A 19,185-nucleotide genomic window follows, 5' to 3' on the forward strand; every position below is an offset into this window, starting at 1 on the left:
ATCTTGGAAACAATCCGTTATTGTCCCAGTATTTAAAAGGGTTGATCGCTCTTTGGCCACTAATTACAGACCTATAGCCCTCCTAGACGTGCTGGGGAAGATTTTTGCGCGTCTGGTCCTTCAACAATTTAACAAATGCACCTTGGCACACGATCAGAGAGACTGATATCAGCCCGGATTCGTGGCCAGCTTGGGGACAACTATTAATCTTACAATCTTCAATGAAAAAAAATCACATGCCTTATTAAACAAACAACCACTCTATTTCGCCTTTGTTGATTTTCATACGGCCTTTGAATCTGTATCCAAACGGATCCTATTAAATAACACAAAGCAAAGCACAAAGCAAATTGTCCACCCACTATAATCGATATTATAGGCTCTCTTCACTCCAACATGTCAATCCAAGTCAGACTAACCAGCAAAGGACTGCTTTCGGTCCCTATTCCAACAACGAGGGGCCTTAAACAGGGCTGTATTCTTGCATCTGCTATCTTTAACTATTTCATTCATGATATTAGAAATGCCTTTAGTAACGTTATCACTGATGCGCCAAAACTGGAATCTGAAGTGGTGTCTGCACTACTATACGCTGACGATCTGGTTTTAATTTCCAAAACGCCAGTGGGATTACAAAATCTTTTGAACGCGCTAGCTGCATATATAGAATTAAATGAGCTCTCCATAAACATACAAAAAACCAAGATATTAATGTGTGTGAGTAAACGCACAGTATGGAAAAGCCTGTATGGACCTTAAATAATATGCGACTAGAAGTGGTGTTAGGGAGAATTCTCTCTTTAGGTTGAATTTCCTAACCTAGTGAGTCCCCCAGCAGCTTTGCTGGATTTCTGGAGTTTGTTTTTTCTCTCCTGCCAAGAGTGAGACTCTTTTTTTTCCTCACACTCTTGGACATAATTTGTGGTATTCCTTTGGATGTTAATGTGTTTTATGGGCTATGGGGTCCTTTACTCCATAGGGTCTCAGATGTTTTTACCATGTGTGTTACACAGCACCCTCCGTGCAGTAACACGGGTGTCATAGTGACACCCCACCATAGACTCCATACCATGGGTCGGACTACTGTCCCACAGGGCATGTAAAGTCACCATTGGCTTTACTAGTCCCAAATTATTAACAGACACCAGTACAAACCATCATATTGTGGATGTACTGGTCGGGGCAATTCGAGTGCCCCGGGGTCTGTTAGTCGAGGGGGCACGTCTCCGTCCCCCCTGATCGAGTTTTGGCTGGTGGCAGTGGATACTACTTTTTATATTCGACCGCGAATATATTCCTATGGGATTTTCCCATTGTTCGAGGCTACCAACTTTAATTATTTAATTCTCATAGCCTCAAACATACCGCCGGTTTATTTAATTAATATTAATTCGCCGGTTGGTATTTTTTGCCAGGACTCGATTCTAAAATGGCGTTTGTGTTCTCTTCTGTGACTCCAACCCAGGGAGAGCCCTTTGTTCCACTTTTTGGCAGGCTTCTCCGCAGACGCCTCCAAAAGTGGTGCCACTCTGTCTGGGTACCAAACTGTCATGATGCCCGCTCCCGGGGAGCCGGTTCAAGCCCTGCGTCCCCGAAAGCGGACATCCAGTCCCCAAGGAAGGACCCAGCAACCCCATATAGGGGCCCTTTGGACAGTGTCCTGGCGCCTATGGCGCCAGGCTCATAAAAGACATCAGTCCTGGCGCCATAGGCGCCAGGCTCATTATGGATGTGCTTGGGTGCACTTACCTGATGCAGACCATGCTGCAGGATCCCGGCCTCCTTGAGGCCTGAAAGGAACTACTTTACCTGTGGGACTAATTTACCATCCGGGCATGGTCAGGGAAGGATACATACCTGATTGGAGGAGGGATACATACCTGGAACTTCTTCCAAGGCTATTTTAACCCCACCCGAACAGCCACACGTGCTTCACGTTGTTCTGCATCTAGCAGCTGGACGCTCACCGTGTCTGCTCCTGCATCCTGACTTCTGCCAGCATCCTGGATCACCTGCAAAGGAAGAGAAGAAGAGAACAGAAGAAGGAAAAGTCCTTACCTGCTAAATCCGCATCCCGGAGACATCTCGCTGACAATCCTGAAAAGGAAGACTTTTATTTAAAAGCTCATCGCGTCGATCGCTGCAGCGCCACATTCCACTCACCTTTACTGGGCGCCTCCATGTTCAGCAGCGATCACCTGGATTCGCAGTCACGCCCCAGCGCCTAGGGAGAAAAAGACCAGAACAAAAGCTGAGAGAGAGAAGGGAATAAGGAAAGCTAAATCTCCATGTTAAGACTTACCTGTTGATTCATTCCCTCTTCATTTCGGGTCCGTGCCGCATCCTGGCATTTCCGGACCCCGGCCCCTAAGGGGAAAAAGAGACATCAGCGTTAATGAGCGAATGAAAAGACATTACCAAAAAACGTTCATTAAAGACTTACCTGATTTCTACAAGGATTTCACCTCTCATCTTGGGTCGGTGCCTGTTCCCCGGCATTCCGTACCCCGGTCCCTATGGGGAAAAAGACACTAGCATTAGTACATTGATGCATGGACACAAGGGGAACCTCTTATCAAAAAACTTACCTGGAACCCAAGCAAGTTTGGTTCTCACCAATTTGAAAATCCAGTGAAGTAACTGGATACCAACGCGCCCCTGCATCAGAAGCAGGATGGAGAGCTCGTCCTTCCAGACCCTAAGGTGAGACGCTACGAGGAATCACAGAAGGGTTTCGAGGAGGGTGAGAGGGGAAAGTGGGAGGCTGATTGCATTACCCCGCAGACAGTTAATCCCCTATTTTCGCCTAAAGAAGGATACTTCTGCGAGCCAGACAAGCCAGATTTGGGGCCCGGTCCAGTCCGTCTTCCGAACCCTGCGCATCACCTTAGAAGAGGTCCCAGCAGCGCGAACCAGGCCAGCGCCTCCGTGGGAGTCAGGTGAGCGTTACAGAACGCGAAGACTTCCTACAAATTCCCACCCAGGCGCTATGGAAAGTTCTGAGACTGATCAGTTGGCCCAATTACTGGGGGAATTACGGGCCGAAGTACATGCCACTCGTCAAGAGACTAAAGCCCTCCGGAGGGAATTAATAATATCAAAGGAAAGAACTGATGACCTGGCCAGACAGCTTTTGCAAGGTCAAGCTGGGCAAACTCCTCTACCCGGTTCCGGAGGGAACCCCGCTCCTGTGGTTTCCAGTAACCCTGTGCAGATTAATCTACCTGGAAACATGCCGCTGGCCCCACCCGAACGCTTTGCTGGGGACCCCAAACGATTCGCCGTATTCATGAATCAGTGTCGTTTGCACTTCCTATGCAGACCTGGGGCCTTCCCTAATGATCAGACCAAGGTAGCCTTTGTATTGTCATATCTCAGCGGCTGCGCTGCCGATTGGTCAGTTCCACTGGTTACTCAAGATGACCCGATTCTCCGTGATTTTCAAAGGTTTCAAGCAAGCATGGAAAGGTTATTTGCTCGACACTCTCAGGGGCAGGCTCTGGATGACGAACTTCTATCCCTGCGACAGGGCAATCAGGACCTCCTATCCTATATTGCAACCTTTAATAGACTAATTGTGGAAACGGGATGGCCAGAGGATAAAAGAGTCACGTTGTTTTATCGAGGCCTACGCGGAGAACTTAAAGATATCTTGGCCCAAGTTGTAAATCCGCCCCAAGAATGCACAGAGTATATAGACTTAGTGGTCCAATTGGATCACAGACTTCAAAACAGAAAAGCAGATCGGTCCAGGTTTGAGACCCGGGTGTTGGTCAAGACTCATGCTAATCCCAAGGGAGTTGATGCCTCTGAGCCTATGCAAATTGGAGGGGTTAAAGGACCCTTAACTCAAAAGGAACGTGAAAGGAGGTGGCAGTTAAAATTGTCTTTATTGTGGGAATTCTGGACACTTTCTACGAGATTGCCCGGTAAAACCGCCCCGAAAGGCGGTAGGAGCCGCTGATAAAAACCATGAAGACTCTGTTTCGGGAAACGACTCCGCCCGACAAGTGTAGGGGTCCACTTGCCGAGCTTGAAAACGAACTCTCAGACCTCGCATTTCATTGTGCCAATGGTTCTCGTAGATCCAGAACAGCCTAAGCGGTTGCATGCAATAAAGGCATACATCGATAGTGGGGCTATTGGAAACTATGTGGATCGTGAATTGGTCTCGAGGATTAACCTCCCTCTCTGTCCTAAAACCAGCAAAGATGTCATCACCACAGTCGATGGAACTGAAATTGCCTCTGGACCGGTAACACATTCCACTACTGAGGTGACTCTTATTGGTCCCGACGGCCATCGGGAGGGTGTTGTGTTTGCTGTAATCAAGGCTCCACAGTTTCAGGTTATTCTTGGAATCCCTTGGTTAGAGACACATAATCCTCGAATTGATTGGCGAGCTAAGAGAATAACCTTCCCGGATTGTACACAAACCTGCTACCCAGAAAACCTGAAGATTAATCTAGCATCTGTAACCTCTGCCTCCATGCAACTACCTCCGGAATACCAAGACTTTCAGGACGTCTTCCAAAAGGAACAGGCCAGCACGTTACCTCCTCACAGATCGTACGATTGCCAAATCGATCTGGTGCCCGGTGCACAACCCCCTTGTAGCAGGATTTATGCCCTCACCGAACCTGAGAATCTGCATTTGAGACAATATTTGGATCAATACCTAGCTAATGGTTTTATTCGCCCGTCAAAGTCCCCGGCATCCTCGGCATTGTTCTTCGAGCCCAAAAAAGAAGACGACCTTAGAACTAGTATCGATTACCGCACATTGAACCAGATAACGGTTAAAAACCGTTATCCTCTGCCTCTGATCCCTGAACTCCTTGACCAGGTGAAGGATGCTTGCATATACACCAAGTTAGATCTCCGGGGGGCTTATCATCTGGTACGAGTTAAAGAAGGCGACGAATGGAAAACTGCCTTCCGTACTAAATACAGATTATTCGAGTACCAGGTGATGCCTTTCGGATTGTGTAACGCGCCGGCAGCCTTCCAATACTTCATGAATGATGTCCTTCGGGAACTCATCGATGTTTGTGTTGTCGTATATATCGATGACATTCTGGTTTACTCCTCTTCGGAATCTGATCACAGAAAACACGTCAGGGCAGTACTTGAAAAACTGCGCCAACACAAACTATTTGCTAAATTGGAGAAATGTGTTTTCCATACCACAGAAGTCGAGTTTCTAGGTTTCATCCTGACACCCAAAGGAGTCCGAATGGACTCAAGAAAAGTGGATGCCATCCTCAAATGGCCATCACCTAGCTCTGTAAAAGGGGTTCAAAGCATGCTCGGCTTTGCCAATTTCTATCGCAGGTTTATCCCTGAATTTTCACGCGTGGTACAACCCATTACTGCACTCTTGAGGAAAAATAAACGTTTTGAATGGTCTGAAGAAGCCGAGCAGGCCTTTCAGGATTTAAAAGCTAAGTTTACCTCCGCACCTATATTGAAACACCCACGTCCAGATCTACCTTATGTCGTCGAGACTGACGCATCCAGCTTAGCCATGGGAGCTGTCCTGTCCCTAAGAGATCCCGAAACCAACCAACTGCATCCCGTAGCATTTTGGTCCAGAAAATTCTCGGCACCTGAGGTTAACTATGCAATCACGGACAAAGAACTGTTAGCCATTAAGTCCGCTTTTAAAGCCTGTCGGCATTATCTGCTTGGCGCTCGACATACCATCACAGGGATCACTGATCACTGGAATTTACAGTATTTGAAAACCGCCAAGGCTCAGTCATCACGGCAGCTCCGATGGGCTTTGTTTTTCTCTGAATTTGATTTCGTGATTACCTATCGACCTGGCTGCAAGAATGGCAAAGCAGACGCCTTATCCCGAATTGGAATGGGAGAATCTGATACAAACTCGGAACCAGTACCAATAATTCCCGAACAGAGGATTCTAGGCATGACTTCGTTACAGACGCTTGAAGACATTCAAGCCAGAGTGAAACAACTCCTGGACCCTACAACCTTACAGGATTGGATACAAAAGGGATCAGACTTTACCATAGATAATGGTTTACCTTATTTTCAAGGACGCTTATTCCTGCCACATAAGGAATTACACGAACTAGTTATTTCCGGTTATCATGATGCATTAATAGAGGGACACCCCGGTATTGCCAAGACAGAGGAAAAGGTGAAACAACAATTTTGGTGGCCCTCTTGGCGAAAAGATGTTAAATCTTTTGTGATGTCCTGTGGTGTTTGCGCCCAAAATAAAAGTCAAAAGAAAAGACCAGCCGGTCTCCTTCAACTTCTAGACATACCGACAGCACCCTGGCACACCCTATCAATGGATTTTATTACGGACCTGCCTCCTTGTTCGGGGTACAATACTATTCTGGTAATTGTGGATTTGTTTTCCAAAATGGCCCACTTTATTCCTTTGAAAGGTTTACCTTCAGCTTCTGTCCTAGCCAAAGAATTCCTCGAAAATATTGTTCGGCTACATGGATTCCCATCTATACTAATCTCTGACCGGGGAAGCCAATTCATTTCCCATTTCTGGCGCAAATGTTGTCAAATGGCGCAGATCGACGTAAGATTATCGACCAGTCACCACCCTCAGACCGATGGTCAGACCGAGAGGACAAATCAGACCCTTGAGCAATACTTACGGTGTATGTTACAGCAATCTGAAAGCAACTGGAAAGACATTCTTTGGATAGCCGAATACGCATATAATAATTCGGTACACTCTGGAACTGGCCACAGTCCTTTTTATACTTTGTTTTGGCATCACCCTCGAACCTCAAACCTTGACTCACCTCAGAACCTAGGAATGCCTGCAGTAGAACATCTGCATTCTACAATTACCCAAGCCTTCAAAGAGGCAACTACGCATTTACAACAAGCCAAGAGAAAATACAAGGAGAATGCTGATCTACATCGGAGTGAAGCACCTCTGTATCAGATTGGGGATCAAGTGTGGTTAGCTACCAGACATTTACCACTCAAAGGGCCTCAAACTTTTAACCCAAAATATCTGGGACCTTATTCTATTACGGCAATAATTAACCCAGTGGCTGTTAAACTTGATTTACCAGCTAGTATGCAAATTCACCCTGTTTTTCATGTGTCACTTCTGAAACCAGTGGTACCCGGAACCCGAGTAACTCAAACCTCCAGAACCTATTCTAATAGATGGGGAGCCCGAATTCGAAGTGAAGAACATTTTAGACTCAAAAATGTTTAGGTCAAAACTGTTCTACCTAATTGATTGGAAGGGGTACGGACTTCAGGAGAGGTCGTGGGAACCCAGCGACCATGTGCATGCACCTCGATTAGTCAGGAAATTCCACCGACTCTTCCCAGACAAACCAAAACCCCCGGAGGGAACAACCTTGGGAGGGGCCTTGGGGGGGGGGGTGGAGTGCTGTCATGGTGCCCGCTCCCGGGGAGCCGGTTCAAGCCCTGCGTCCCCGAAAGCGGACATCCAGTCCCCAAGGAAGGGCCCAGCAACCCCATATAGATGCCCTTTGGACAGTGTCCTGGCGCCTACGCCAGGCTCATAAAAGACATCAGTCCTGGCGCCATAGGCGCCAGGCTCATTATGGATGTGTTTGGGTGCACTTACCTGATGCAGACCATGCTGCAGGATCCCGGCCTCCTTGAGGCCTGAAAGGAACTACTTTACCTGTGGGACTAATTTACCATCCGGGCGTGGTCGGGGAAGGATACATACCTGATTGGAGGAAGGATACATACCTGGAACTTCTTCCAAGGCTATTTAAATCCCACCCTGACAGCCACACGTGCTTCGTGTTGTTCTGCATCTAGCAGCTGGACGCTCACCGTGTCTGCTCCTGCATCCTGACTTCTGCCACGCCTGCCAGAATCCTGGATCACCTGCAAAGGAAGAGAAGAAGAGAACAGAAGAAGGAAAAGTCCTTACCTGCTAAATCCGCATCCCGGAGACATCTCGCCAACAATCCTGAAAAGAAAGACTTTTATTTAAAAGTTCATCGCGTCGATCGCTGCAGCGCCGCATTCCACTCACCTTTACTGGGCGCCTCCATGTTCAGCAGCGATCATCCGGATTCGCAGTCACGCCCCAGCGCCTAGGGAGAAAAAGACCAGAACAAAAGGTGAGCGAGAGAAGGGAAAAAGGAAAGCTAAATCTCCATGTTAAGACTTACCTGTTGATTCATTCCCTCTTCATTTCGGGTCCGCGCCGCATCCTGGCATTTCCGGACCCCGGCCCCTAAGGGGAAAAGAGACATCAGCGTTAATGAGCGAATGAAAAGACATTACCAAAAAACGTTCATTAAAGACTTACCTGATTTCTACAAGGATTTCACCTCTCATCTCGGGTCGGTGCCTGTTCCCCGGCATTCCGTACCCCAGCCCCTATGGGGAAAAAGACACTAGCATTAGTACATTAATGCATGGACACAAGGGGAACCTCTTATCAAAAAACTTACCTGGAACCCAAGCAAGTTTGGTTCTCACCAATCCAAAAATCCAGTGAAGTAACTGGATACCAACGCGCCCCTGCATCAGAAGCAGGATGGAGAGCTCGTCCTTCCAGACCCTAAGGTGAGACGCTACGAGGAATCACAGAAGGGTTTCGAGGAGGGTGAGAGGGGAAAGTGGGAGGCTGATTGCATTACCCCGCAGACAGTTAATCCCCTATTTTCGCCTACAGAAGGATACTTCTGCGAGCCAGACAAGCCAGATTTGGGGGCCCGGTCCAGTCCGTCTTCCGAACCCTGCGCATCACCTTAGAAGAGGTCACAGCAGCGCGAACCAGGCCAGCGCCTCCGTGGGAGTCAGGTGAGCGTTAAACAAACATGGTGTGGGAGGAGGTTTAGGCACCCTGGACTGAGTTACCTTGGTAACTCAAGTCGCACTCTTGTGTGATTGGCCCAAGTGGTGAGCCGGCCGGCTCACCACTTAGCATGTTTGATTGACAGCTAGGCTGACTGAATGGGGGTATGCTGCATAAAAGCAGGTCTTTGGGGACTGGAACTTCAGAAGTCGCCACAGGACCTGAGAATCCGACGAGGGAGAAGCTGAGCCGACCTACCACGACGACACCACCGGTGGAGCCCTGCGGAACCACCTCACCACTTCCCGACGACAGAGAAGATCTCCCGGCTGGAGAGGCTTCTTTCCCTGACTGGTGGGCACAACCAGTTTACCTTCTTCTCTTCGCACCCCCGACCGGCTAAGTCGTCGAATTGCCCGTGTCAAGCACCCTGGCAACTGGATAGCCACTTACTACTGGACCGCGAACAAAAGGACCGCTCCTTTCACCTGAGAAACTCAGCGGCTGGTTTCTTCCCTGGCAGTGCAACGGACTCCTGTCTTACTCCTCGACGAGATCCTCTCTTCCCCCGGACGAAGCACCGACTTGCATCCGCTGCCAGGAACAACTGCCCCCGTTGGAGTATTCTCACCACTTTAAGGTACCGTGTCCGCCAGGCCTCCATTTCTAAAGATTGCTACAAGGTAATAATAACCCCTTAACCTTCTGGACTGGACTGGCCGCCTTGACCTGCTAACTGGTCCCTTTCTTTGGTCCAACTCCTTTTTGAACCTTTACAAGACTCTTGTGCACTGCAACTGTGTGACCTTGGACAAAATTCGTTTGATCCTCTTAAAGTGGATCCGGCCTACTGACTCTAAACTCACGGTGTTACTTGCCTTCCTCTCTTGTTGTGTTCATGAAAAAGTGTTGGGATCTGTTCCAATTTATTCTTTGCTTTTCTCTCCCTTTTTTAAACGAATTATTAGAGTGCCATCTACGTTAAGCGCTCACCGCTGTCTGAAAATAAGTGGGGCTTTACTTAAGACTTGTCTAATATTCTTTTAAGGGAGTGTATATCTTTTAGTGACCGTGTTTTTGGATTGCTTACTATTAGTGCCTGTGTGTTTTTCTAGATGTGGTTTTAAATAAATAATGATATCTCTTTTACACCAAGCCCTGGTCAGTGTTTACTTGTTCTATTGTGTTCTTTTGACCTATTGCGAATACTCTGTATACTGCCTAACTCTTCTTGAGGGAAGTCTTACTGCTCAGCCACAGCTACCAAGTGAATCTGTGTGGTACAGACTGCTACCAAGTGGGTTTACTGCCAAACACCTGTAGTCCTAAATCTTTTGCAGTGGTCCCAGAGGGAACTGCACAGGTTTCTGCCTAACAAGTGGCTACACAGTACACGTACTTGGGCATGGTTATTGATAACCAATTGAACAATAAATCACATTTAAACATCTTTGTCTCCAAACATCAAAGCTCAATCTCACAAACTAAAAAGATTCTATCAAAATACGGCAAATTCTCAGTAAAGGCAGCAATCACATATTACCTCCAGAAAACAATTCCTGCTTTTGTACGGTCTGGAGACAATAGAAGCTCCAGGAAACTCAATACTTACTAGTTTTGAAGGTAAATACTGGAAAAACGTCTTAAAATGACCTCAATGTATTCCTAGCTGTCTATTTAGATACAAATTAGGATTAACATCCTTGTTCTGCATGTATTAGTGGCGTTTGTGTGCCTTCTTTAGGAAGTGCCTTTTGGCCTCCAATTCTGCCACGTCATTAAAAGTAATATCGGACTACATGCTATTGTCTCCTCACAAATTTCCAATTCAAAAAAGAGAACAAATTATCCAGATCTTGGCTAATGCTGAAATAACCATTGAAGTCCTAATCTCAGACCCTAATAGAGCAAAAACCAAGCTATACGTAGATGACTGGATAGAGACACGTAGATTATGTAATCAACATAAAGATTTCAAAAATAATCCTTTTGTAAATACACGACTTTGCACTGCGGAAACGTATTTGCTTAGATATCCATCAACATTGTACAGGTCGGCAATACTACGATTCCGCTTGAATCTTTGGCCATCCAGAGAAATTCTACCAAGGCGTTCCGTCATTAAAAAAGAGGATAATTTTTGCTGTTTTTGTACTAAAATAGACCAGAAAGAAACTCTAAGACACTTGCTTTACTGAGTGTTCAGCTCTGACACCCCAGAGAGTCAAATACTTCCGCAGACAACTAATTTACATAAAAAATACGGATGCTGATGATATATGGCAACCTTTATTAATCACATCTAATATGGTTTAAGAATAGCTACCATTAATTTCTTGACTATTTTCTCAGAAATGTAATCGTTTAATTTCATACCAAAACTATGTGATCAACAATGAATGAATTAGTTTTACAACAATGTAATTTTATATATAAATGTGTGAATGTCGAGTTATCAACCAATGAGATCTCTTAATTTTATTCTTCTAAATATCTGTTCATATGATGCTTGTTTTTTATGACCTCTGAAGTTGATCATGTTACTTATGAAATGTAATCTAATTGATAATTTGAATTGATTTGTTTTAAACAATGTTTATATAACTTTCATATTTCTGATGACAATGTAATAATTGTAAAAATTAAGATGTATATATTAACCTAGGACATTTTCTTTGTATTCATAGATATTGAAACATTGTTTTATTTCAACTGCATCAAAAAATAAAAAAAATATTAATTTGTGATGTTTTTGTGGAATAATTTCAGAATAAAGCTAATATGATGTTATAATGATCAAACTCTTTTTTCTGGCCCGGATGCAGAGGGTCACAAATGTTCAGCCTAGCAATTTTGATAATTGACTAAGCATGAAAGAAGAGAGCAGTGTTTCCCCCCTCATCATCCTCTATCCCAGCAGATGCCTTTATAACTAGGCCATTAGACCAGGTACAAAATAAAGAGCGAAAGACAGTGTCTGAGGTCTTGCACAGCCTGATGGCACATGTAGCCTAACAGAAGTCAGTTTTTGCTGTCGGTCTCCTCAGTCCTGCCAAAGGTCCCGAGCTGTTCCTACCATACGAAACTGCAAATGGGGGAAGTTAGTTGGCAAACAAGGCACATCAGGGTTACTAGCGGACTATGTCATGTTCTGTTACAGAAACATTGAAACTTCCTGGCCACGTGACAGCTCACTCAACTGGAGGACAAGGGGACACAGAAGCAATATTCTAAAATATTACATTATGTGAGATTAGCAAAGCACCCGTATTGAACTTCCTCTAAAATATTTAATACCACTGTTGTCTGGAAAGGAATGTCAGGTATACTCAGGAACTAACCTCTGAAGTTGAAAACACCAACTCTTTACCCCCCACCCTTGTACTATTCTTTGAAGGTACATTCAAACCAGCCTCTACATTTTTTTAAATATCCAGTATTAAAGAAAAATACGTTTTGTCTTGTAACGGCTCTTCTCCTGCATTGGTTATTTATTTTTGGATAGATTTACATGCTATCCAGTCAGCCTAAACTAAAATCCCTCTTCAGAGAGTGGTGTCGGATGCTAAGATTTGAACGTATGATTGCTGACGAGGGTTCAATGAACAGTCGCTTGGGGTGGAACAAATGAAACCCTAGTTAATGTAGCAAAAGGTTTCATTGCAGAATTCCTACTGAAGTGTACTGTTCTAGTATAATATTTATTTAAAGTAGGATTTCCAGTCTGAAGTTGAGGAGTTTTCAAATTAGCATAGTAATCTATAAGAGGTCATTGATGGAGTATGCTGCTAACATGTAAGTAACATATTCTTACCATCACAGCTCTTAGACCCTCCACCCCATTAAACATACTACCCATACTGTGTCCCCTAAACTTCATGCTGAGCATATTATAGATTGCACTAGCAATTGTTAAAGAGGACCTAGTGAACCAGATTTGGGTTACAGAGGAGGGGGCAGGGTGTGGGCATGGGTGCTTCTGAGCTCTCTTAAAGTGTTTGGGCACATTCACTAACACAGTCTAGTCAATAGACGTAACACTATGACTCAATGGGCTAATGATAACAAATTAACGCAAGGGTTTCTGCAGGTAGATCCCCGTCCCGTTCCCAGTTCTTGAATGAAGAGGCTTCTGACCTGAATACCACTTGTAAGTATCAGATTAGCAAGTTGTATTATGTCTAGGAATAGGATACATTGGTAGAGCAATGGATACGTGCATATTCCAAAATAGTGAGGATGCATTGGTAAAGAAGTGTTATTTTCTAACATGGTATTTGTTTGGCTTACCCTAAGAACACACTGATCTTATTAATGGGCTTTTGGGCTGCACTCCACTAATAGACTAATTGTTTTGGTTTAGACGTCTGCATCAGACCGCCACCCTGAATAACACAGAGGAACCTGTACACAACCACATGGATTTTGATGACACTGACATGAATGATAAGGTATGTACAGGGCTTCTGCCACTAAGACCTTCTGTGAACCATTTTACATCAACCGAGTCTTTATCTGTTTTGTGCCTATGCATTCTGAGATTATGGTGTCCTTTCATCAATTTGATAGGAGCAGTGTAATTGTTATTAGATGATCTGTGACACAGCAGGAATAGATATTGCATTGACCTTTGTCCACAATGACCAATGCTGTACATTTCTTTTTATCTTTCAAAACTACAGCATGTTACAAAAAAGTGTGACTGAAAACCGGTGCAAACCAGTTGTTTTTATTTTTTTATTTTTGAAATATGTTTACTTTTTGATGTTTGACAATGCAGTATTCTTCATATAAAAAAATACTAGAGATGTCAAGGACTTTCTGTTAAAAACACAAGCCTTTTTCCACCACATTGGTTGAACACTTTGTTTACAACATGTTCATTGTGCACATATTTGGAAAGACCCTAATACATTGAAGAAGTAGCAAATTACAAATACCTGGGAGTCTTTTTTGATAAAAAAATGAATTTGAAACAGCACTGGACTGGGACGAAAACTAAATGCCTACAAATTGCACATGCACTTAGTCTATTTATTGGCAAACAAGGTGGTTTTTCTGTTCACACTGTAATGCTGCTTTATTCTGCTAAGGTGGTTTCTTGCCTTTTGTATGCATCGGAGGTATGGGGCACAAGATATACTAAATAAATAAATAGTTTTGAATTAAAACTTTTAAAGATTTTATTCAGGATGCCTCAATCATTATCAAGAGAATTTTTAATATTAGAATGTAATTTTATGAGTGCCATTGATCTTATTGAATACAAAAAAGCAATACTATGTACAACTGTGTACCTTGACTATTAACACATTCATAGCTGAAATAATGGTTGGTTTTTTGAAAAAGGAATTTACGATTGTAAATGGTACCCTTGCACAGCTAAGTAAGGTATATCTTAGACGGGCCAAAGATAATTCAGAGGTCTGGCTACACTGATCTTATGCAGCAACCAAACGGTTGATAAAACTATCGATACACAGTTACGCCGTAGAGCGTGACGAGATAAACTTGGCTACCAGAGCCAATAGCGGTCTATTCTTAGAGCATTGAGAACCTAACTTGTCCAAGCCTGGGCACCAATTAGCTTATCCAAACTGTACAATAGTAAGACAATAATACCTTTTGTTCAAGTTCAACTTCCAATGTGAAAGCGTATAATAATGGTTTTGAGGTAGTAAATATGCACAGATTATGGAAAATCCTATTACAAGGGAATGATTTAAATGCAATGTATCATATGATGACATTTTATGACACAATTGTATTGATAGTAATGGAATTGTCTAGGGGCATACTGTTTTAAAGTTTGTACTTTGATTATGTGTACCTCTGTTTGTACTTTGCGAAGAGCTATGTTTTAGCAATGTTTTTAACTTGTGGAAATGTGATATCAAGTATACTGGTGTTTATATGTAAAGCCTTAATGGCTGAATGCATATTAATAATTAATAATAATTAATAATAATTTAGGATTTATATAGTTCTACAAACCCTCAGGTATCTGAGCACTGCTTATTATTACCCACGGTGTGTGGTGCTCATTTATCGACCTCGGAAGGATGAAAGGCTGAGTTTGGCCCTGCCGGGATTCGAACCTGCATCAGCAGGCTCTGCATGGATACCAAAGCAAGCACTCTACTCGCTGTGCTATTTGACCGTTGTGCCAATTTTATTTATGAATGAATAAATTAACTCTGGGCCACATTAAAAAAAAAACGACCTTGCACAAACATTCTTTTTACTTTGGCCTTTTTTTTACATTTAGCAACTAGGGACATCAGGCTCTCTGTGCACTGTGCGTTTAATGCAATTGCATTCATCATGCACGAAGCTATAACTGTATGATTGTTTTGGCACCTGCCCCATTTGTCCCTGCCTTGTTAAAGTTGATATAATCATTATTGAAACTCTCTTTTATAAGCGTTCTTTTTTTGTTTTTCCCATCTTCATTTAGTATTAAAGCATGGTTACAGTACAGAGCAAAGCACTCTAGATATGACCATTGGACACAAGTAGGAGCCACTTTGTCATGGATTACGGTTATGATTGTCTGCTAACTTTTGACTGACCTCATTGATATTGGGTTTTTAATCATTTTACTTTTATTCGTGCACAGTTAATGCATGTTTACTGGGTAGATAGGGCAACAACGCCCCACTGTTTGGGATGAGGGACAGAATTGGCTGAATAATTGTTTGAGGAACGTGCAATTCAACTTTGTTCCTTAATCTGCTTTCTGAGGCCATACCCCTGAAGCACGGTTAAGGTATTTATGGACAACCGGAATCATCAAGGCAGCGGATGCACCGCAGATGTGCCTGAAGCAAGCCCGTAAGCACCTGGCATGCTTGGCCTCTCCCGTAGGGCCAGTGATGCTGCTAGCAAGATTTGGGGTTGAATGCCCGAAGCGGAAATGTTGAAGGGAGAAAAGACCAAAGATTATTTTTTCACAATAATCTTCCGTCTTTTCTCCCCTGAACATGTCTGAGTTACCCAAACACCAACCACACCCCCAACACACCTGTACCCCTTCACCCCCAACTTAACTTGCATTCCGTCTAGCTGTGTCCCGGCACAGCCTGTTCCCTTTCACATCTGCACCCTTTTTATTTGTTGGTGGACTGCGGGACAGCTGCGCGGGACACCCCCGCAACCCCTGCTAATAGTATAGTGAGCAGTGGTTTCAGGGGACAACACTGCATCCCTTTTTTTAGGGGGGTGGCTGCGGGGGACACGCCCCCAGCACCAAATGCGTGATCTGGTCGAACTTTTCAGCCATTCGGAATTTTCCAACAGCCGAAAATCGGCCAAATCATGCATTCGGACATTTTGAAAGCTGATAAACTCGCAGCTATGTGGGTAATAACCCCACGGGCAGAAAACCCACTTCTCCTCATGTTGTAACCTAGTGGAGGAAATTAAGGATGTTTTGAAATCTGAGAACCTGTTTCACCCAATGCCTTTGGAAAGAGGTTTCAGTTCAAACAACCTTGTCTGCCGCAAGCAGGTTTTAAAACCAGAAACCTATGCTACAACTTAGAGGTAACATCATTTGCAATAAAAAACTACCTCTCATCATGATTTATTGACCGATTAATTCCCTGAAATTATATGCCCAACTGAAAGGTGGCTTCCGGACAGTAATGTTGAATATATCACTGCATTCATATGTACATGGTATGCAGGCCCACAGGATACAAACATCACTTTTTTAGAAAATGTTGCACTTTTTCAAAAAACTCCAAAAAACTACTTCCATCTAATGATCCTGGATAGTTTTAATTTCTGTTGTGATAAGAACACCTATCCATACACTAAAAATCGAATAGAATCTCTGTAGGACCTTAGCCTGTTCCCCCATAGTAGAACAACCCACCCACCTGTGGTCACATCTTAGATCATATTTTTACTAACACTACACAAGGACCTGTAAATAGGCCAAACTGCTTCATCAGACCATTTCTTGCTCTTCTTCGCCCTTCTTATGAACAAAAGGAAAGGTGACTGCAATTATACAAGCATGGCTCACTCCTGAAAACCAATAGCAAAAGATAATTTACAAGGCGAAATCTCTGTTTTTACATTAAATAGTATCATTACATTGGGTAATGCTGAAGAGATCTTCACAAAACTGACATACCAGACTAACGTAGACTTGCACATTATTGCGCAATAAAATCTGAGATAAAAACATTCTGCATTACCCCTTCCTAGATGTCCACTCCCAAAATGCCCACTCCCAAATGCCGCATCCTGAGGAATCTAAAAAAAAGAAAGGTGTGCAGATTTTGACCTTAACATTACAATCCTACTTAGAAGGTGCATGTATATGCACAGAAAACCCCCATTTGTAAAGCACAACTGCCCTTTTTTCAATCCCAAATTGACAATGCAATTAATGTTAAAAGAAGACTCTTCCATTATTAATGACATTTCTAACCAGACTATGCTAGTATCCAGAATACACTCATCATAATCATTGGTGAATTACCATGTTGATTTATTTATGAAAATATTACATTAATCAAATCGGACTCAAACTAACGGAGTCAAGAGACCGTTGCCAACCACATTCAAATCACAATACATTAAGGCTCTACAAGCTGAACAGCAGATGGAACATTTATAGAACTTTAAACCTGCTAGATTCAGAGCGAACTCGTGGGGCTCAGGTTTAGGTTCTAAAGAAGTGCATTTGCAGTTAAAAAATATGCTATCGCGTCTTACTTTCTCACTCAAGTTATAGCAGTTAATGCATTTATATCTTCCACATTGGATTTTTGAAATATTATCTATCTTGGCCTTCAGGTCAAATTAATGCACCCTTTACAAAGAGTACAGAATACAGCAGCTTGACTTGCTGAAGATGGGCAAGAGTGACAACCTCTCCCCGGACTAAGGTCCCTGCGCTGGCTTCCTGCACAGGAAAGAGTTGTTTAAATGTATGTGCCTCCTACCCAAAAGGGTAGAGGGCACCTCACTTTTCTTAATTGCCAGTCTCCTTCAAACATACAGACCAAGAAATCCCTGTGTTCTGGCAGGCTACTCCATTTCTGTTCCTAAATTTAAAGGAAGACGAGAATAGTTGGAAAATGTACTTTGCTTTATTGGCAGAAATGTGCTGGAACTCCTCTCAAAACATGCAACTAGATTCCAATAATCTGACTTTTAAGAACTAAAGGACGTGCTTGTCGGGAGTCTACAGTCCTGGTTCACTGCCATCTTTTTTCATCCTCCTTTCTGTAATAGCATCAAGATGCCTTCAGACTTTCTACTATAGCATGCCAAGTAACTAAAGCAATTACCCACTGAATATATTTCATCACCTTTCTTCTTTTAGTTATATAGGAAACCTCACACTTAAAGCCACAAGTTCTCACTCTCAGTCCCACCACAGTGTATTTATTGCCGCACTGATGGGTTGGAAGTTGGGGAACAACTCAAGTCAGTATTGTATTGCAATAAAACCAGCCCACCAGGTCAGTAAAACAGATGCAGTGCAATAGCAAATTGCCCCAAATATCCCCCACAACTCCAAAAAACAGAAAGATACTGTAAGGATTGCATGGTATCAAGAATAGACAGACACAAGTGATCACAGTTCAAGGGTGTTTATTAAACTGTATAGGTTTGATGGAAAAATGCCTAATCTAAACCTAAATCTAAGATGAGAGCGAGCTGCGACCATCAAATCAAAAAAGGCAGCCCTAGTGGCGTCTTGTCAAATAAAAGGGCCTATACTAAGAAAAACCAAGTGCCATTCCTTACGCTAAATACAAAAGAGTGTGGGATAGGGCTCACAGGAAAGAAAGAAGTGTTCATAAATAATAAGTCAGATGCAGTAATCCTGGTCTGCCTTCCCCACATTTTGAGCACTGGAAAAGGCGGGACTCTGGAGCACAGCTCAAGCTTTTCCAGCACAAGACGACAGTTCCTTCGCAATTATCAGGACCGTTGATGGCTAAGTCTCTTTCTTATGCACAAAGTCTCTTGCCCTCGCGGACCTGATGTCTTCAAAATAACAGAGGTTAGCGTTCCTGCTTCCAATGGCCTGATATATTTAAAATTAAGCAAAGTTTCCTTTTGGGTTGCACTTGAGTTGATATTTCTTCACCCTTGGGTCCCCCTCTTCCGGGCCTCAGTCCCCTCTCGAATATCTGCCTCCCTCTGTCGGGTTCACCCTGGCTTGTATTCAAAAATGATTTCTCGGTTGCTTTCACATGCTTTTGGGGGTGAGGATTTCTCCCCCCTGCAATCCCCTATTCCAGGCGCAGATCCTTTTCATCCGTTTGCCCCCCTCTGTCGGGTTCACAAAGGCTTTCTACACAATCTTCTTTGTGATATTCACAAATCTTAATGTCTCAAACCATTCACTGTGGACA

The 19,185-nt window shown here is 43.6% G+C and overlaps 1 protein-coding gene across 4 annotated transcripts in view; it reads left to right on the forward strand.

Annotated features, from left to right (window-relative positions):
- Positions 1 to 19,185, forward strand: part of RAB11FIP3 (RAB11 family interacting protein 3) — a 945,045-nt gene that overhangs the window by 499,758 nt on the left and 426,102 nt on the right. For all 4 annotated transcript variants that reach the window (XM_069646896.1, XM_069646893.1, XM_069646894.1 and 1 more), the window contains one exon: positions 13,164 to 13,251. In XM_069646896.1, the coding sequence (XP_069502997.1) occupies positions 13,164 to 13,251 (88 nt within the window). The remainder of the gene's footprint in view (positions 1 to 13,163; positions 13,252 to 19,185) is intronic.

This window comes from Ambystoma mexicanum, chromosome 2q (assembly GCF_040938575.1).
Source record: "Ambystoma mexicanum isolate Mex_15411 chromosome 2q, UKY_AmexF1_1, whole genome shotgun sequence".
NCBI classification, from domain to species: Eukaryota; Metazoa; Chordata; class Amphibia; order Caudata; family Ambystomatidae; genus Ambystoma; species Ambystoma mexicanum.